The 22077-nt window shown below is 42.8% G+C and overlaps 1 protein-coding gene across 10 annotated transcripts; it reads right to left on the reverse strand.

Moving 5' to 3' along the window:
• Positions 1-356: 356 nt before the first annotated feature.
• On the reverse strand, positions 357-16005 carry LOC125507887 (pentatricopeptide repeat-containing protein At1g09820-like). Of its 10 annotated transcripts, XR_007283101.1 has the most exons (7): positions 14248-16005; positions 12499-13025; positions 12125-12327; positions 11948-12041; positions 11793-11869; positions 11599-11665; positions 357-754 (listed from the first exon to the last, which is right to left on the reverse strand). XR_007283101.1 is itself a non-coding variant. In XM_048672433.1 (2 exons), the coding sequence occupies exon 1, from the start codon at positions 15978-15980 to the stop codon at positions 14256-14258; it is 1725 nt and encodes a 574-aa protein (XP_048528390.1). In that variant the 5' UTR covers positions 15981-16005; the 3' UTR covers positions 13053-13511; positions 14248-14255. The 10 variants fall into 10 exon arrangements, 1 of the variants encoding a protein (XP_048528390.1); XR_007283106.1 differs by lacking the exon at positions 11793-11869; XR_007283110.1 differs by lacking the exon at positions 357-754 and having other exon boundaries at positions 11409-11665; positions 12499-13010.
• Positions 16006-22077: the final 6072 nt, after the last annotated feature.

Below are 22077 nucleotides of genomic sequence, written 5' to 3' on the forward strand. Positions count from 1 at the left end.
AAATACTGCTACTTTTTCCTATAAAATTGGTCAAAGTTTAAAACTTTGACTTAAAACAAAAGCTAGATGTACACTTATTCGTGGACGAAGGGAGTATTTCGTAAGCAGAAGAACTGTTTTTACTATCATAATTTTCATCCTTGCCTGATTTTTTTAGCAGTACTCAGCCTCTTACAGAAATGTAGGGAAAGGCTGCGTACTATAGACCCAAAGTGGTCGGACCCTTCCCTGGACCCTGCGCAAGCGGGAGCTACATGCACCAGGTTGCCCTTTTTTTAAGCTTATATTCCGTTTGTACTCATGTTAATTGTGATGATATTAAGGTTGTGATAATGTACATTTTTTTGAATATTTACTGTAGAGCAAGGACCACAACCCTTTATTAATGAAATAAAAGAGTTAACCACTGTACGAGCAGAACAGTCAGTCTCAAGTCCAGAAGTTAGAAGGAACCTACATTATACCTACCTATATTTACATGAGGGTGTTGACCCAAGCTAAGACCTGTTGTTTGATGCTATCTCTAGGCCTATGCACTAGAAGATGAATATCATGTACAAATTTACATTTCCAGGTAGCAAAAGAAGCACGCTCTCCCCTGACAGTTCTTCTATTCCTTAATATCCAAATGTTCCAAGCTGCCATGAGCATAAACTTGAAGAATAAAGGATGCCCAAACCTTGACCTTGCTTGATATATGCATTGCTGGACATCAGAGCCATGGATCCTGTCAATCTGAAGGTAATTCCAAACCCTGTAGCTAAAATTAATTACATTGGAAAAACAGATGGGTCCTATCTTCATGGAGGTATGCGCTACATATAACACAGAGATTATCAGGCATAGATTATCCTCTTCGCTCCTTTGTAAGTGTATGTCTCCGATGTTGGCATTGCCAATATCCATTTGTTGGTACTAAATTGGGCTACTATCGTGGGGGTGAAGTATGTGTAGAGTATTTATATATAGGTTCAAGTAAATGTTGAATTGTTAATTATTACCATGCATGAATAATTGAGGGATCATTGCTGCTTTGACTGGTAGAGAACTTGTATTATTGGATAGAAAAATCTCAAATTACATGATACATTGGTATTCTAGTACCGATGTATGTAACAAAGTAAAGAATTTTTTCTATATAATAAAGTAAATAGAAAAGGTAACTAAAGTGATATATTAAAAATGAAAATAATATTCTAGAATGGTTTATGATTGTTTTAGTTTCCTCCAAATAGTTGGCCACTAAAAAAATTTAGTGCCCATTGGTGTTCACTCTTTTGATATTCATCCATATGAGAGGTTTCGGCCATTACAGGTTCCTTGTAGGTACTAGACATTTTGATTCTCTCTCTTGTCTTGCCAATCTCAAGCTTCTCTTTGCAGAGTCGAAGTTGCACCTCTGCCATTTTTTCTTGCGTCTATGCTCGTAATGCTTCTGTGTCATGGTATAATTGAACATCATCATGTGTAATTGTTACAAAAGAGTTGTCATCTTCGAATTTTCATTTCTTTTTTTCCTTCAGTTTGGTTTCATCCGGGCGAGTTTCTTTTTCCATCCAAGTTTGTATGTTAGCATTACCTTTGCCTTTTGCCTCCTCGGAGTGTCTACTCCACTTCTAGTGGACTCTAACCTTCTCCCACCAGTACAATAGTGTAAAGTTTTATCCTATCTTCTTGTACCTGGATAGGGTTTTCTGGACAAGCCGCAAGTCACATTGCCAACTCGGATGGGCATCTTTTAGCCTACTATAAACTCCATGAAAAGCAACAACTTTCCTATTAGTTTTACCCCAATGGTCCTTGCACTTTTTGCTGTTTATCCTCCAGATGGACAGACTGTTTTTATTGTAGTCATCTGTTACATTCTTCCAGTACACCTCTCTTTTTTGTTATTTCCATCAATGGAGTCTATGGAGTTATTCAACCAAGCACTTATCTGCAATAAAAAAAATTATATTCCTAAATGTTTCTTGAATAAGAATATTGAACTTCTTAAATATGGAAACAATGGAGTTATTCTACCAAGTGTTAATGTGCGTGAAATTTATTATATTTCTACAAGTTCGTTAAAAATATATCTATGTACAAGTTACTGGAAGGAAAAAATTATGTGTATACTAATTACTTGAATGAAAAAAAAATGTTCTAAATATTGAAGTGATGTAATTACTTTAATCAAGTGCCAATGAGCGATAACATTCATTGTATTTCTATTTGTTCCTAAAATTAAAAAGTGAAATAGATGAATTTTTCTAATGAAGCACTAACATTAATAAGATTTTATTACCAATGGCTTTATGATAAATAAAAATTTATTCCCACATGTTTAAAAAACTATAGCAATAAAAATACTTGATATCTACTCACCGGTTTAGTGTTGTCCTCCTCGATCGATGCTAGACACTGACCTCGGCTATCTTCTTCATTGTCGTCGTCATCTTGGTCATTGGTACCATTGTGTTGCATACTCGGAGCAGAACCATAGTCGCAATATCCACTAGAATCAAATTGTTGGGACATATATGATTGGGAAGACAAATTTATTGGATAATTAGGAGGTGGATACATCTATGGATTTTCATATTGGGAGCTAGCAAAAGCGAACCAGTCGTTCTGGAAGGGATTCATTGGAAAACTGTGATGTGTATGAACAAAAATTTGTGTGAGATATGAGAGGATTGTGTTGTGAACTAGACCAGCTCTACTCAACTAGTTCCGGTGGTATGCACGTTCCAAAATTGTCTACTCATACACAACACAATTCTACTCATATCCACACAAGTTATTGTTTATACACATCACCTTTTCCAATGAATCCCTTCCAGAACGACTGGTTCGCTTCCGCTAACTCCCAGTATGAAAATCCAGAGATGTATCCACCTCCTAATTATCCAATAAATTTGTCTTCGTAACCACATATGTCCAAACAATTTGATTCTAGTGGATATTCCGACTATGGTTATTCTCCAAGTATGCAACACAATGCTACCAATGGCCAAGACGACGACCACAATGAAGAAGATAGCCGATACTAGCCTCTAGCTTCGACCGGGAAGAACAACATTAGACTGGTGAGTAGCCATCAAGTACTTTTATTGTTATAGTTTTTTAAACATGTGGAAATAAATTTTTGTTTATCACAAAGCCATTGGTAATAAAATTTTATTAATATCAGAGCTTCATTAGAAAAAATCCATCTATTCCACATTTATTATTTTAGGAACAAGTAGAAATACAATGAATGCTATCACTCATTGGCACTTGATTAAGTAATTCCATCAATTCAATATTTAGAACATTTTGTTTTATTTTCATTCAGGTAATAGTAGACATGTAACTTCTCTCCTTCCACTAACTTGTACACATATGTTTTTAACAAACTTGTAGAAATATAATCAATTTTCACGCACATTAACGCTTGGTAGAATAACTCAATTATTTCCATATTTAAGAAGTTCAGTTTCTTTATATTGTAGATAAGTGCTTGGTTGAATAACTCCATAGACTCCATTGATGGAAATAGCGCAAAGGGAGAGATGTGCTAGAAGAATGTAACGGATGACTACAACAAAAACAATTCATCCACCAAAGGAGAAACAACAAATACTGCAAGGACCATTTGGGTAAAACTAATAGGAAAATTGTTGCTTTTCATGGAGTTTATTGCAGGCTAAAAGATGTCTATGCCAAAGTTCAATGTGACTTGCAGCTTGTCCAGAAAGCCTTAGCCATGTACAAGGAGATAGGACAAAACTTTACACTATTGTACTAGTGGGAGAAGGTTGAGTCCACCAAAAGTGGAATAGACACTCCGATGACGAAAAAGGCAAAGGTAATGCTAATATACAAACTCAGATGGAAAAAGAAACTCGCCCGATGGAACCAAACTGGCGAAAGGGAAAAAGAAAGAAAAAGTCAAAGGTGAGGACTATTTTGTAACACTTACACATGATGATCTTCAATTATACCATGACATACAAGCATTACGAGCATCGTCGCAAGAAATAATGGCAGAGGTGCAGCTTCGACTCTCCAAAGAGAAGCTTGAGATTGGCAAGACAAGACAGAAGATCAAAATGTCTAGTACCTATAAGGAACCATAATGGTTGATACCTCTCATATGGATGAATATCAAAAGAGTGAACACCAACGGACACTAATTTTTTTTAGTGACCAACTATTTGGAGGAAACTAAAACAATCATAAATCATTTTAGCATATTGTTTTGATTTTTTAATATGTCACTTTTACCTTTTCCATTTACTTTATTGTGTAGGAAAAATTGTTTACTTTGTTACATACATCGGTACTAGAATACCAATGTATCATATAATTTGAGATTTTTTATTCAATAATACAAGTTCTCTACCAGTCAAAGCAACAATGACCACTCAATTATTCATGCATTAATAATACTTAATAATTCAACATTTACTTGAACCTATAAATACTCTACTCATTGCACATACTTCACCCTACATGTAGTAGCCCAATTTAGTTCCAGCAAATGGATGTAGGCAGTGCCAACATCGGAGACATGCACTTACAATGAGCGAAGAGGATAATCGATGCTGGTAAATCATTTGTTCAATTATCAATAGTTACTATATCATGAGAAGGTTGGCCTAACAATATTTTATGAATTGAGCAGGTAAATGCTTGGTTAAGTGTTCCCACTGATTTTGTCGTTGGCAATGAAAACGGTGCCCAGGATTACTGGTTTCAAGTCACTGAAGAATTTAACGCAAATATACCAATAATCGCAGAAGACAACCTATCCAAATCAAATGTCGTTGGGGTAAGAAGAACTTTGAAATTCTATTATTCGATGGCATGTGGCGCAGGGTCAACGATGCCTTTGCAGCTACCGGATAATCTAACCAAGACTTGATTTCAAATCTCTTCAAATGTATAAGTTATAAATGAATCGACCATTCGAATTTCTTAACTTGTGGATGTCTGTACGAAATTGTCCCTAGTGAAAGATGTACAGTAAAGTACTATAGCACCAGTGCGTCAAAGTTTAGTTTTGTTCTAATAAAACAGAGGTTCTATTTTCCTAACGATGTCATAAACTGTAAGAGGGATATTTTTGATTAATTATCTTGTTTAACATAGTCCCAAATTTCACTATCTAAAATTAAAGACCAGTCATTTTGGAACATGTCAAAACTTTAGACCACAATCTCTTGTTCTTCTGCGATACCATAAGTTTCCTTCATAGAACTATTGTTGTATCAATTCCACAAGAAAAGGCACAAAAATGCACAACTAATTCACCAGGGATTATTAGGGCGACGGGCAGGAAGACTACCTAGACGCTGTACTTGATAATGATATCGGCGAGCTTGTCCATCTTGTAAGCCTCGTGCTTGCGCGCCGTTGCCTCTCCTTCCTCCTGTCCTCCAGCCTCGCTGCGAGTTCCTCCGGCCTCGTCCGCCCGCGGGAAGGCACGGCTGCTGCCTCCTCCGATCGCGCGCCGCCATCTTCCTATTCGTCAACCTTGCCGCCAACTCCTCCGGCCTCATTGATGAGGGTTTGTGCCGCCTCCGCTTGCGTACCACTCTCTTCTCGCCCATTAGCCTCGCCGCCGGACCAGCCTCTCGTCCCCATGATGAGGACGCACGTTGTTGCCTCCTCCGTCCGCACGTCGCCATTCGCCGTGTCTTGCTGGATCTAACGTGCCGATCGGCCTCTCGTTCCCATGATGAGGACGCAGGTTGTTGCCTCCTCGGTCCGCACGCCGCCATTTGCCGTGGCTCGCTGGATCTAACGTGGGATGCAGAAGGGTGTGGAGAGTTCGAGAGGAGACAGCTGAGAGTGAGGTAGCTAGCTGGTTCAGTGTTCCGTCGGGTTATCCTTTTTGGCGTCGAAGCTTCAGTGGATGCATTGGAGAAACGGGCGCTTCGCATGCTCACCGGAAGAAGAAGAAAAAAGGCAGGTGCTCGAACTCTTCTGCGTTGAAAATCGAGACGCTTATGCTGCTTCATCTTTATTTATTTTTTCTTTTAACACAAGCGCTCAAATAGGCGCCCCTGCATTGAACATGTCTTAGAAAACTACTAGCGTTAAACTCTGGTTTCATGCAATGGAACAGGGGAAATTGCTTTACTCCATTAATTTTGACTGATACTCTTCACATGAAAATGGGGCTAGAAGTGTTAGAAACGTTACATTGTGTGCTTAAATGACTGCTTTTTTTAAAGACCCAACAATCGTTGCATTTTCATGTACTCCCTCCGTATCAAAATATAAGACCTTTTTTGACACTGTTATAGTGTCCAAAAATCTTATATTAAGTTACAGAGCTAGTATTATAAGCAGGGGGCAGAACAAACTGTACAGGGCGATCATTCATCATCTTGTATGGTTTCACGTTTGTACACCTTGTAATCTCCATGTTTAATGCAACGTGCGGTCACTACTAAAGAAAGACGATCCAAGAAAGACAAACCCTAAACCCTATTGCGATCATTCACAAGACGATCAAGGAAAGACAGAAAAAAGCAAAAGAAGAAACAGCGGCCGGACAGAGGCCAGCAGCGATTAGCGTGCTATATCTCACGTTCCTTTCCCCGAACGGGGGTTGCTCCGGCGAGCCGCTAGTGCTTCATCGCACGCCGGATTGAAGCAACAACGTCGCCTACTGGTGCCAACTACCTCCTGTAAGACTCGATTGTTCAGCTCAGCCCAAATCTCCCAGGCAGTGAGGTGGACCGTACCCCTTTGCATGCCCTGGAGCAATGAGAGGAAAAATCCAACGTTGTGCAAGCTCAATTCTTTTTTCTTTTTTTTTGTAATGCCGAGTGGGACACAACGCTCAACACACATGTGTTGCATTCCCTATCTTACTCGCTTACCGATCATTGTCCCTTCTTGCTTGCCGATGTCAAAGGGCCTAAAAGATCTAGGAGGTTAACACTTGCCTTTTAGGATCTTGGGTCAAAAGATTCTATGAGGAAGGGGAGAAACCTTGGAAATCCATCATAGAACAAAAATATTTGTCTGGGAAGCCTAATCTTTTTGCTGTTAACCCTACTCCAAACTCTTCTAGGTTTTGGAAAGGATTCCAATCCATCATCCAAAACCTGAAGTTTGGATTTAGATGGAAGGTAGGTAATGGTGAGAGGATTAGATTCTGGGAAGATACCTGGTTTGGGACCTCCCCTCTAGCTACCCAATTTTGGCCTATATACTTAGTCTGTAATGAGCAAACCAGAACTATTAAAGAGGTCTGGGATGGGGATACTCTCAAGCTGACTTTCAGAAGGAACTTCGATGATAAACTCATGGAGCAATGGCACCACCTGGTCGAGTGCGCCAGAAGCATTGCTCTCTGTGAGGACATTGATTCATTGATATGGCAGCTTGAAAGCAAAGGTGTTTACTCATCAAGCTCTCTGTATCAGGTGATCAATTTTCGTGGGGTACAACCAGTTTTCATCCCTGCGGTGTGGAAACTTTATGTGCCCCCGAAGATCCACGTTTTCTTATGGCTTTTCTTGTATAACAAGTTGATGACAAGAGACAACCTGAGGAAAAGGCACATCATTAAACCTCTGGATTGCGTCTTTTGCTCTGAACAGGAAACTAACACTCACTTGTTTTTTGAATGTATCGTAGCAAAAAACATTTGGTCGTTTGTGGCTGACCACTTTCAGGTCCGGATGGGAATAGGCTATGAATCTGTAGCCAGATTTTGGGTATTTAATAGAAAGAACTCTGCTCTAAATATAGTTTCATCGGCTGTCCTCTGGTGTTTGTGGAAGTATAGGAACTCTATTATCTTTAACAACATCGTTTGGACATCGATCTTGCAGGTTTGGAGGCTGATCCTCAGAACCCTCAAGTTCTGGGCGGTCTTGGCACCAGAAAATGGCAAAGCTCGTCTGGAGATTTTCCTGACAGCGCTTACAGCCTTCTTGCGCCAGCCGCTGAGAATAGCGAGTGGCTGATGCTGGGAGGTTGTACGAAGGATGGGGTTGTGAATCAGTGGGGCAGGCTGAAGATCTCTGACGATGATTGGCGTTTCCATTCTCCAAAGAAGAGTGCCCTGAAGAGCAAAAACTTGCTGAGTAGCCCAGTCTCGACGCTTGTCTGCTGGTCTCCTCAAGCAGCCTCAGCGCCACCATTCAAGCTCAGAAGGGCTGCGGAGATGGAAGCGGACACAAACCTGGAGATTTCAGTCTGATTTGTGTTACTCTAATTTCGGGCCTGCGTGCCACCTGATCTTTTCAAAGTTCTGTTTCCCTGGTTTCCTTTTTTTATCTCTTAGTGCCGTTTAGGCTGAACTGCTCCCTAAGTGAGCTGCTGTATAACTGATCGCGTTTTGGTTTCATGCTGAGTAATGGAACCGGGGAGGGAAACCTCCCTGTTCATCTAAAAAAAAGATCTAGGAGCTTCAAGTTCGAGAATGTTTTAACCTCCATGCCTGTGTTCCACGAGGTGGTTCACAAGGCTTGGAATGAACATTTGGACCACACCAAGTCTTACCAAGTTCTATTCCACAAGCTCAAGAAAGCGGTCCTTCGTCTCAATGAGTGGAGAAGAGGGCTCTTCTCCAAAGCTAAGGTTCACCTCCATGCCACCCTTTTGGTGATCCTTAGGTTTGATACCGCCCAGGAGATGCAACAATTATCTATTGACGAGCATGACCTTCGTGCTAGACTAAAGAGACGGGTCATAAGTTTGGCGGTGCTTGAGAGATTGAGGAAAAAAGCAATGTGCAAGGATTACCAACTTGAGAGAAGGGGATGCAAACACTACAAAATATCACCATCGCATCAATGCAAGGAGGAAGAACCACATTCATAGGCTCAAACATGGCCAAGGATGGGTGACCAAGCATGAAACAAAAGAGAAAACTATCCTTCACCACTTCACCAATGTCATTGGGAAAGGATGTTATAGCTCCAAAGACTTTAATTGGGGTGAGCTAAATTTGGAGGTTCCGGACTTGGATGGGCTTGATAGACAAATTTCTGAGGAGGTGAAAGATGCCATTGATGATATGCCTAGTGACCAGGCACCCTGGCCTGATGGTTTCACGGGTGTATTCTTTAAGAAGTGTGTGGGAGCCATAAAGGTTGTTATCATGAAGACTCCAAGACTTTGATTCCTTGCATGTGAAAAATCTTCATTAGCTTAACCCCGCAATGTTGTGCTTTTGCCCAAGGAGGGTGCAGAAGGGGTCTCAGACAGTCAGACTATAGGCCGATTAGCCTCATTCACACGATTGCAAAAATTATTGCAAAGGTGCTCTCTCTCCAGTTAGACCCGTATATGAACGCACTTGTCTCGAATGCTCCAAGTGCTTTCATCAAAAGGATTATACACGACAACTTCATGTAAGTGCGGAACCTTTGCTCGGTGGTTGCATAAGAGGAAGACCCCCTCGCTCCTCTTCAAGCTCGATATCTGCAAGCCTTTTGACTCTATTAAATGGGAGTACATCTTAAATCTTCTCCAAAAGTGTGGGTTCCCAAGAAAATTTTGCGATTAGGTTACCGCTCTTCTCGGCACAAAATCTTCGCGGATCCTTCTCAATGGTGTGACCGGACCTTCCATCAAGAATGGTCATGGCCATCGTCAAGGGGACCCCCTACCCCTGCAGCAAATGCTCGAACTGACAACTAAGAAGGGTATACTACACAAGATCCGAGGGAAAGGCACCATGGTGAGAACACCGCTATATGTGGATGATGTGGCAATCTTTATGGCCCCTATCGAGGGTGACATTGATAGTCGTGCATCCATTCTGAGAGGATTTGGGGAGATTACGGGCCTATGCACTAACTTTCATAAGAGCTCAGTAGTGCCCATTCAATGCAGCCATATCAACCTTGATTTCATCTTGCAAAGCTTACCGACAACTAGAGCTTCCTTCCCCATGCGATGTATGGGGCTTCCACTCTGCATTTGGCAACTCAAAAAAATGGGCCTTCAATATCTTGTAGACAAGGTTGCGAGCAAGCTCGTCACTTGGGAGGGTCAAAACATAACTTTCATTGGGCGCACGGCTCTCGTCAAGTCCGAGATCACTTCCCAAGCAATCTCCTTCATCACCCCAACTGTGCTGCCGCCAAGTATACTCCATGACGTCAACATTCTCAAGCAAGCATTTATTTGGTCCACTTCAGACTAAACAACCGGCGCTAAATGCAAGGTCTATTGGGAGGTGGTTTGCCGGCCTCTTGAATATGGAGGTCTAGGAGTGCTCAACACCAACAAATTTGCGCGCTCTTAGGCTCCGATGGCCATGGTATGAGTGAAAGAAGCCATTCAAGTTGTGGGTGGGGATGAGCAATCTGTGCAACTTTTTCTATGCTTCCATCATCACCATTGGCAACGGAGCGAGAACGCCGTTCTGGAGCTCCCTTTAACTCCTTGGGCAAAAGCCTATGGATATCGCTCCACTTATATACGAGGCGTTCACAAGAAAAATTGGAAAGTGAGGGAAGCACTTACAACGCGTGGATCTTCGAAATCAAACCTCCTACCATCGTCACCGCCCAGCACATCTGTGAATTCTTCAAGCTTTGGATGCTTCTTCATAAGGTGCGTCTTCTTGCACACGTTGATGGTAATATTGTGTGGAAACACACAGCTAATGGACAATATTCGACGGCATCTGCATACAAGGCACAATTCTTGGGAAAGATTCGCTCATCAATGGAGCATGCGGTTTGGAAAAGTTTGGGCACCCCAAAGGTCAAGTTCTTTGCTTGGTCGGCTATGCAAGGCCGCATTTGGACCGCCAATAGGCTGCCCAAACAGGGATGATCTTTGCCTGTTTTGCAAGGCGGTGCAAGAATCGTGTGACTATCTCTTTCCCAAGTGTCGGTTACTATTCGGCTTTGGTGCTTGGTGATCGGCAAGCTTCATCTTAATAGCATTGACCCATCTTTGTGGCATTTGGAGAGCTCCGTCAACGATTGGTGGATTAATCGCTCCGAAGTGGGCACTCCCCATAGAGAAGTCATGGCCTCCCTCAATATGCTTGTATCATGGACAATTTGGAATGAGAGAAATGCTCCCCCACAATCTTGCTCAACATGATCATCAACGAAATGAAGCTTTGGTAACCGCGGGTGCGAAATATTTAGGGGCTTTTATCTTGGAAGAGTAATTGTGTTCATGCTTGTGGGTCTCTTGTAACACAGACTCTTTCCTCCTCTTAATCAATATATGAGGCTTTTGTCTCCGTTTCAAATAAATAAATCTGGTAGCTATTAATATCAATGGCAGATGGTTTCAGTTCAGCTGTCAAAAGGAGCAGAAGTTCTTCCAAAATAACCACTGATACAATACATTATAAATTTGTCATTAGCAAAGCAAGATATATGTATTCTTGCAGCTCCTAAGAACTCCAACGTCATCCGAATCAATCATGGAAAATCTTGCATATGTTTACAGGTGAACATACACGATTTTTTATTAATAGATTTGTCAATTTGTATATCACAGATTGTAAACATTACATCAACTGTATATGGCACAAACTAATTAACCAACGAAGCAATGTGAATCACGGGGAATTCGTTAGTGGTCCCACTATGTTGATGGTTGGAGCCACAGTTGAGGTGATCAAGAACATACCTGAAACAGTCAAACCATCCAATCTGAGACCATCAACGGTCCTGAGTAGAGCAGATGTGCAGTATGGCTGCAGTAGAATGACAAGAATTAGGGAACAATCAGAATAATTCAATCACCGCACAAGTACAGCCTGTAGTTTTTTTTTAACGGCCGCTACTATGATTGTAAATATCTCTATCCGATTCATTACATACTTGCATATTCCTGTGTAATTCCTTGTTGCTTGAACAATCATCGTACTTTATTAAATACACATGTTCCTGCAGTGCTTCTAACGAGGAATAAAAATTCAGTAATCAACAGCTGGCTAATACAAAGAAGCAATTGGGTAGCGTTGCAAAGTATCAACCTTGAGCCATCCAATTCAAACCCTCGAGCAGGAGGAAAACGGTGAGAAGCATTACTGACAAGAATTACACGATTGTTGCAGCAACATACTCCCTCTGTAACAAAATGTAAAACGCTTTTTATGCCCTATGCAAAACCAAAAAAACGTTTTACATTTTGGTACAGAGGGGGCACTTACAATAAAACCAGCAGTGACACGACGAGCCACTCAATCTACCAATCTGCTCCACGAGTGCAATAAGCGCAAAGAGGTCGTCGATACAGGCATCCACTGGCTGGACGGTGCATAGTCCGCCTGGTTGAAGCACGGAAGGAAGCTGCAGTGGCACGCTAGAGCGACTTCACACTAGGCTGCTGGAGGTGGATCATGGCGAGGCGCCACTGGAGGAGAGGCCGGTCGGTGAACAAAGCAAAAGATCGTGGGACTTGGGCATCAGAACTTACTGCAATAATAATTTGCCCTTGCAATCTAATTTTGGAAGAGCATGGAAGCACTCCTCATATGCTAATATGATTTGCACATAAAAAAGACAAGGATGAAATGTATCATACCTTTGGATTTCAAATTCAGGAAACTGCCGGCCAAATCCAGGAAATATCCGTATCCAGCAGATAGCTACTTGAATCTGGATTTAACTCCGACCAAACAGTAAATTTTCTTTCAGAATTTCAATTTGCCCCGATTTGGCTCCAGACCATGTGGAAACTATCCGCCTGTATTTCAACCCTGCGTGCAGCCCTGTCTGTAACCATATTGTTTCTTGTCCTCCCAACAGATGGCAGATAAGCCTATTTTCTGTTTAGTTATACTTTCTCTTTCCTTTTTATTGCTGTTGTTATTGTAGTTGTTGCTGACAATGGCAACTGCCCATCCAGCACTCTCCGAAATCCGATCAGAATCCTTGCCCACCCCAGTTTGCAAAACCGGTAGTAAACAAACAGCAGTGAAGGGTCCAACTTCACTGTACGTACTGAGCTTTTGTACATTCAGATCACAAGAGCAGAGGAGGTTTATTGCATGATTTGTCACTTGAGAATAGTTGTGCGGACACATAAGCTGAAGGCTGTACAGCAGGTACCTATACCAGTAAAAGCATCAGACTACAACAAATAGTTCCTGGTAAAGCAGGCAAATTTACAAGATGCTGATAAGCCAGTGGTGGTGCTTTGCAAAAGAATTACTACTTATTCCCATTTCTCATGTGAGATTTTTACAACCTCGAAATGATTTGGAACCCTAAATCAACCATCAGGGTTGGGGCTCAGAAACATCTGCTGAGCAACAGCACAATATGCAATACCCCACTTGCTGGTTAGAACCATCAGCAAGACAAACAATATTAATGGAGAAAAAGTGTGCATAAGCCTCGATATGCACATGATGTTTTTTGAGTTCATTATGTGGGTGATAAACATTTTGCTGCACCTCATAGGACTCACAGGGGAGATGGAAGCCCCAAATCTTGTTTCCACCATCAGGGTGTGGACTCCTGGTTGCATTTCATTTGTGTGACTACTGGGGACCGTAAATATTACTTCTATTCTTGGGAAACACAACCAGTCTTCTGCTCAAGGACAAGTGAGGAAATTTCATCAGATTTTTTGTCGCCCTTATATATGCTGAACCAAATAAAGTGGCTCCTAACCTTAAGGTAAACACACTAATAATTTTTTTCCATTATCTAAAGGAATCCTTCAAACGTAGGCTATACAGTAAGAGATCAGTGTAGTGTCCAGGAGGCGCAGTACTAGGTGAGCACTTTCAGATTCATGGATCTGTCAGATAGAGTTGCACAGGTATTTGCCTCTGGTCTTCACTTCCTGTGTGATGCTAAATAGGAAGCATAGGGGAGTGTCATACTGTCGTGCTAAGTACTCTGAAAGCTAAAATGAATGCTAGTATGACATTACCACTAATAAGCACGCATAAACAGATGCTCAAGTTTTCCTGGTTCGCTTCAGTTTACTTCCTTCAATGTGAACACATTGTGCACACCAAAAAGACTGGGTCCAAGAAAATACCAAGCATTAAAACTTAAAACTGTGAACTGCAAGGTAGTTGGATTGAGAATGATGTTAATGGCTGAACTATACCAAAGAACAGAGTAACTCCTAGGTTATACCACATAAGGACCAAATGATAACATCCAAACCTAAAAGCAGTGGGTAAACTATGACCTAGCAGAATTAGGGATTGCCAATTTCTCATTTCAACAACAATCCAACTTGCCATTTACTTGCTTTGTTTGCTAGGTATAAGTAGGTACAGACAAGCTATGTTGGTACATTACTCGAACATACCAAGCGTTTCAGGATGTCAGATTTTGAGAGGCTTCTGAGCAAGCGAATCCTCTTACATCAGGAACGTAACCTTTCTCCATCATCCCCTCCTTCATTATTTCATAGGTAACCTTATTTGGAACGAGACCTTTCTCCAACATCTCATTCAGGAGCTCATTAGCCTCCTCCATCTTCCCCATTCTGCAAAGGTGCTTGATGAACACATTGTATGTGACCACATTTGCCCGTTTCCTACCTTTCTCCATCCTGGTCCTAATTTCATAGGCAGACTTAATGTTCCCCTTCTCACAGTACCCATTTATTATGTTGTTGTAAGTCCGATGCTCTGGTTCCAAGTCAACCATCAACATTTCATCCAAGAGCTTTACAGCTCTACGTACTTCCCCTTTGCAGCACAGGGCACCAATAAGTGTATTGTAAGTGACAATATCAGCTCTAACACCTTTCTCCTTCATCTCATCGAGAAGACCAGAAACACTCCTCCAATCCCCGCTCTGGTCAAACCCAGCTATCAGGCAATTGTATGTTCTGACATTTGGACTAATCCCCTTCCCTGCCATCGCCTCCTTCACCGCCGCCGCATCCTTCATTTTGCCGAGCCGGCGATATCCATCAATCAAGGTATTGTAAGTAACCACGTTAGGTTCAACATTCCTCTGTGCCATACCATCAACCCAATTCTCAGCATCTACCATTATGCCCTTTTTGCAAAACCCATTCAGCACACTATTCAGGGTGACTACATTAGGCGCCAGCCCCAGATCCTGCATCTCATCCACCAGCTTCACCCCTTCCTCTACCTTGCCCTCACTGCAGAGACCCCAAACAAGTGCATTGTATGTCCCCATGCTGGGCGCAATCCCCTGCTGCTTCATCTCCTCAAAGACTCTCACCGCAGCAGCAGTGTTCGAGTCCTGGCAGTACCCAGTAACCAGCACATTGAATGTAACAACATTGGGCGAGATTCCAGCCTCGACCATCTCCTTCAAAAGCGCATCGACGTGGTACATCCTCCCGACACGACCCTTCTTGCAGTAGCCGTCGATGAGAGCATTGAAGGTGGCCACAGAGGGGGTCAACCCCCACGCCCTGATGTCCTTGGCGACATCGCCGGCCTTGCGAAGTTGCCCAGCCTTGCAGAGCCCGGAGATGACGATGTTAAAGGTCAAAAGGTCCGGGGACACGCGTCGCCGGAGCGCCGCCTTGAAAGCCCGCTCGGCGAGGTCGACCCGACCCGCGGCGAAAAGGGCGGAGAGCAGGCTGTTCACCGAGAAAGCGGAGGGGCGGTGGCGCGGGTGGTTGTTGCCGAGGAGGTGGAAGGCCTCGTACGCCGCCAAGGGCTGGGAGGCCCTGGCGAGCGCGAGGACGAGCATGTCGGCGATGAGCGGCGCGGTGGTGGGGGAAGACGCGGGGAGGGCGCGGAGGATGGAGGCCGGGGAGTGGAGGCGGGCGGCGGCGAGGGCGTGGAGCTCGGAGCGGAGCAGCGGGTGGAGACCGTGGGAGGCGAGGCGGGCCAGCAGCAGCGCGTGGAACCGGAGCGGGAGAGGCGCGCGGAAGTGGGAGCGGGACCAGCGCGCGAGGGAGACGAGGTGGGGGAGGGGAGGGGCCGGCGCGGTGCGGAGGAGGAGGTGGAGGACGCGGTGCGCGGCCGGCGCCGTGGCCGCGCCCGTGAGTGCCTGCAGGCGCGCGAACTGGCCGGCCGAGAGGTGCCGGAGCAGCGTGCGGAGCGGCATGGTGGGGGTGTTTGTTAGGGGAGGGTTTGGGTGGGTTTTCTCAGTATCACAGCTCCCAGCGGTGATGATGACTGACTGGAAAATACACTCAAGAGGAGTTCGGCACAAACATTTCGTTTCAGAACCAGAAGCACGGCAGAAACGTACTCCCTCCATTCCAAATTACTCCACGATAAGTAATTTGAAACGGAGAGTATATAATTACAATATCATCTCAATTTGGATCTTATAAGATTAAAAAAATATTCGATTACTCATAGAAAAAACATATAAATCTTTTACTGCTTGTTCGATTAATCCTCCTTCCAAGAGGATTGGAACGTATTTTGACTTATAAGAGTTTAAATCCCCCACAGATCCACACACAACCAAACAAGGCCGGGGTTGAATAATTATCCCAAATGGAGAAGTTCATTCTAAGAGAGAAAAAAGTTAATATAATTTTACACGTTCTTTCTCTCTTGATGTAAATGAAGAAATTCATTCTAAAGGTAATTGAATATAATTTTTCAATATAAAGGTTTAGAAATCTGCTTGTTCTTTTTACATTACTTATAAGAGGTTTAAAAATTATTCAATTACTCATAAAAACATGTTAGAATCAATATAATTTTGCTAGGGGACTTGGTGCAAATGGAGAAGTTCATTCCAAGAGAGGAAAAAGTCAGATACAGGCCGAGATCTCAATTACATCTCTGAACATGAGCAAGCGAGAATGTAAAAAGAACAACACTACAAGGCGAAAAGCCGGTAGAATCTTACCACAAAGCGCAGGCCAAACTGTGTCATGTCATATGCACTCCAATTTCGAATGTTGCTGATGCCATGAAGCAGGCCAAAGACAAGACACATGGAACTGGAGGCTTGTCACAAACTGCAGAGTATAGACAGCGAGGCAGAGCAGCGATTTCCTGGGGCACAAATGCTAAGATCTGAAACAGGATACCCTTTAGTTGTTCTACATCTCATGGTTTGTCTTCCAAGCAGACATAAAATGGATCCTGCAGCATTGGGTTCATGTCATCAAGGGGTTATATTGCTGGAATTTATTCTATTTCCGGGTCAGCCCAATAGCAATTTCAGAAATTTCTAATAAATCCTAAAGGCCCACTCAGCCCATTTGTGCAAGGCAAGAGGTGGAACCAAAGTTTAGTCTCATATTGCTAGTTTAGTGGGAGTTGGACCTCCTTATAAGGGAGGATGTCTCATCACATGTATGAGCATTAGAAAAAGAGAGACATTCACGTGCGCTCCTACTCCGCCCGCCTCGTCACGCCGCGCCGTGGGTTGCAGGAATGAGCCGAGATTGAATATGAACGGTGCACCTCTTCGCATGATGCTTGTTCGCTTCGTCTCCCTCCCAAGGGTGATAAGGTTTTGCGACGACGACTTCTTCCCCGACGTCGACAACCTCCTCAACGACATGGCTGGCGAGGACACTGACCCCAAGTCCAGTGCTACTGCTGCTGTTGTCCCGTACGTGTTCTTACTCTTTCTGTTAGAGGTCCGACGACTTCTTCCCCAACGTCGACAACCTCCTCGATGACATGGCCGGCGAGGACACTGACCCCAAGTCCAGTGCTACTGCTGCTGCTGTCCTGTACGTGTTCTTACTCTTTCTGTTAGAGGTCCTGCCACAGTTCCTTGTTGTAGTGTTTGCCCTAGATATGTTAAGTTCTACTTCATTTATGCAACTTGCTCTACTGTCTGCTCTAGATATGTTCGGTTCTAGTTCGCATATGCAGATGCTATTTACCTTCTCTCTGTCAGACCGCATGACTTGTTTTATCTCTACTATACTAGTCGTGCTTTATCTAGTATTTCTGTTAATAAAATCATTCGGTAAATTACTCATATTTCCAACAATCCAAAAACCTTATTATAGGCAATTTACCCCGAGCGGTTTTGCTGCTTCCATGAGACCTGCTATGTTTGAGGGTATCCACTATAAGAGGTGGCGCGTGAGAGCAGTCTTATGGTTTCAAATCATGAGTTGCTATGACGCCACTCTTGGCAAACTTGAAGGGGAGTATGATGCCCAACAGGAACAAGCTTTTTAGAAAATGGATACTCTGTTTAAGGCTTCTCTTTTGAGTGTTCTTGGTGAGAACATAGTTGATGCTTATGCGTCAATTGATAATGGAAAAGATATGTGGGATGCACTCGAGGCCAAGTTTGGGGTCTCATATGCTGGTACTGAGTTGTACATCATGGAGCAATTCTATGATTACAGGATGACTGAAGAGCACTTCGTGGTTGAGAAATCTCATGAGATACAGTCATTTGCTAGAGAACTTGAGCACTTCAATTGTATGCTACCGGACAAGTTCGTTGCCGGAGGCATTATTACTAAGCTCCTCCCACGTGGAGGAACTTTGCTACCTTACTAAAGCATAAGAGGCGGGAGTTTTTCGTTCCGGATCTCATCGGTACTCTTGATGTGGAAGAAAAGGCGAGAGCAAAGGACAACCGTGCTCGAGGTATTGAGGGAGGTTCTAGTGCCAATCTGGTACAGAAGAAAAACTTCCAGCCCCACAAGTTCAAGAACAAGGGCAAGTTTGATGGTAAAGCAAAGTTTGAAGGGAAGAATAAGGGTGTACAACACACGAACTTCAAGAACAAGAATGACAAGAAGAAAGGTGTTTGTCATGTGTGTGGAGATCCTGATCATTGGGCTCCTGGTTGCCCTAGTCACTGTGACAAGCGTTATCTTGGGAATGGCGGCAAGATTGCTAATGTTGTCATTGGAGACACTGACATGAAGGATGTTGGGTATGGTATATTTCTCACTATTCTTTCAGTACGTCATTCTCCTGATTGGTTGATTGACACATGTGCTAATGTGCATGTATGTGGTGATATTTCCATGTTTTCGTCTTATCAGACCGCAGGGACTTCCACCATGATGATGGGTAACGGTTCAAGTGCTTCTGTTCGTGGTGTTGGCACGGTCGATCTGAAGTTTACTTCAGGGAAGAACGTGCATTATGTCCCCTCCGTCAATAAAAATCTTGTTAGCGGATATCTTCTATGTAGAGATGGCTACAAGCTTGTCTTTGAGTTGAATAAATCTGTAATATCCAAGTATGGAACCTTTGTAGGTAAAGGCTATGAGTCAGGAGTCCTGTTTCGTTTATCCTTATCAGACGTTTGCAATAAAGTTGTTAATCATGTTTGCAACAATAGTGAATCAAATGTGTGGCATTCACATCTTTGTCATGTTAACTTTGGTTGCATGTCGCGACTAGCGAAGTTGAACTTAATCCCTAGTTTCACCACTGTCAAGGGATCTAAGTGTCAAGTGTGTGTGCAAGCTAAGCAACCTCGTAAGTCTCATGTGACTGCGGAAACGAGAAATCTTGCACCACTAGAGCTCATACATTCAGATCTCCGTGAAATGAATGGTGTGTTGACAAAAGGTGGAAAGAAGTATTTTATGACGTTAATTGATGACTCCACTAGATACTGCCATGTGTATCTTCCAAAATATAAGGATGAGGCTTTGAAGTATTTCAAGATCTATAAAGTTGAAGCGGAAAACTAACTTGATCGAAAGATCAAGAGTCTTAGGCCCGATCGTGGTGGAGAGTATTTCTCAAATGAATTTGATTCCTTTTGTGCGGAACATGGTATAATCCATGAGAGGACGCCTCCCTATTCACCTCAGTCAAATGGGGTGGCCGAAAGAAAGAACCGTACTCTAACTGATTTGGTTAACGCCATGTTAGACACTTCGGGTCTCTCCAAGGCATGGTGGGGGGAGGCGATATTGACTGCATGTCATGTCCTAAACTGGGTTCCCACAAAGAACAAAGAGATAACTCCATTTGAGGAATGGGAGAATAAAAGGTTAAAGCTCTCTTATCTATGAACCTGGGGTTGTTTGGTGAAAGTCAATGTGCTAATTCCAAAGAAGTGGAAGCTGGGACCAAAAACTATGGACTATGTTTTCCTGGGATATGCTTTTCATAGCATTGGTCATAGATTCTTGGTTATAAAATCTGAGTTACCTGACATGCATGTCGGTACGATTATGGAGTCGAATGATGCAATTTTCTTTGAACATATCTTTCCCATGAAGGATATGGCTACCTCATCTAATCAGGATATGCCTAGTTCATCGAATTAGGAACCGGTTACAATTACTGAACCTGCCATTTCAATGGAACACTTTAAAAATCCTGTGGAGGAGAACATTGAAGTTCCTACTAGGAGCAAGAGACAAAGGACTGCAAAGTCCTTTGGTGATGATTTTCTTGTGTATCTCATAGATGACACTCCCGATTCTATTTCAGAGGCCTATGCATCTGAAGATGCTGACTATTGGAAGGAAGCGGTACGTAGTGAGATGGATTCCATCTTGGCAAATGAAACTTGGGAGATAACTGATCGTCCTTATGGGTGCAAACCTATAGGGTACAAATGGGTATTCAAGAAGAAGCTTAGGCCTGATGGTACTATCGAAAAGTACAAGGCACGACTCGTGGCTAAGGGTTATACCCAAAAGGAAGGTGAAGACTTCTTTGATACTTACTCACCTGTGGCTCGACTGACCACTATTCGAGTACTACTTTCACTAGCTGCCTCACATGGTCTTCTCGTTCATCAAATGGATGTTAATACTGCTTTACTAAATGGAGAGTTGGAAGAGAAAATTTATATGGAACAACCAGATGGGTTTGTAGTAGATGGTCAGGAAGGAAAAGTGTGCAAGTTGTTGAAGTCTCTGTATGGACTTAAGCAAGCACCCAAGCAGTGGAATGATAAGTTTGAAAGAACTTTAACAGCCGCAGGCTTTGTTGTAAATGAAGCAGATAAATGTGTGTACTATCGCCATGGTGGCGGCGTGGGAGTTATCCTTTGCTTGTATGTTGATGACATACTGATTTTCGGAACAAATCTGAAGGTTATTAAGGAGGTCAAGGATTTCCTATCTCATTGCTTTGAGATGAAGGATTTAGGAGTGGCTGATGTCATTCTGAACATCGAGTTGTTGAGAGACGATGATGGTGGGATTACATTGCTTCAATCTCACTATGTGGAAAAGATCTTGAGTCGCTTTGGTTACAGTGACTACAAGCCCTCTCCAACACCATATGATGCTAGTGTGTTACTTCGAAAGAATCGAAGAATTGCTAGAGACCAATTGAAATATTCTCAGATTATTGACTCGCTTATGTATTTAACCAGTGCTACAAGACCTGACATCTCTTTTGTTGTTAGCAAACTGAGCCGATTTGTCTCAAACCCAGGAGATGTGCATTGGAAAGCTCTAGAGAGAGTTTTGCGTTATTTGAAAGGCACTGCGAATTATGGAATTCACTACACTAGGCACCCAAAGGTGCTTGAAGGGTATAGTGACTCAAACTGGATCTCAGATGCTGATGAGATAAAGGCCACGAGCAGATATGTATTCACTCATGGAGGTGGCACTGTTTCTTGGAAGTCTTGCAAGCAGACCATCTTAACGAGGTCAACAATGAAAGCAGAACTCACAACACTAGATACAGCTACGGTCGAAGCATATTGGCTTCGCCGTCTCTTGAATGACTTGCCGATTATTGAGAAACATGTACCGGGTATCCTTATGAACTGCGACAATCAAACTGTGATCACGAAAGTGAGCAGCTCAAAGGATAATATGAAGTCATCAAGACACGTTCAGAGAAGGTTAAAGTCTGTCAAGAAAATGAGAAACTCCGAAGTTATTGCATTGGATTATATCCAAACATCTAAAAAATCTGGTAGATCCTTTTACTAAGGGTCTATCACGTAATGTATAATCTATTCATGTTACCCGAAGGATAATGCATCGAGGGGGATGGGTATGAGACCCACAATATGAGTTGTTCACAGTAGTAACCTATTCTTTGTGATCGGAGATCCCGTGAATTAGAAGTGGAAGACAAGCTGTTGGTCAACTGAGAGGAGAGTATCCTTACTATTAACAATACCACTCCATGAAGATGCAATACTCTCCTAATTTGCATGGCAGGTTGATGTATATATTAATGTGTTCTAAGTGGCTCTTTTAAGCAGAGATGTTGTCCTGCAGAACATCTTTTGAAGAACACACCTATATGAGTCTGATTGTTAA

Source organism: Triticum urartu, chromosome 1 (assembly GCF_003073215.2).
Source record: "Triticum urartu cultivar G1812 chromosome 1, Tu2.1, whole genome shotgun sequence".
Lineage (NCBI taxonomy): Eukaryota > Viridiplantae > Streptophyta > Magnoliopsida > Poales > Poaceae > Triticum > Triticum urartu.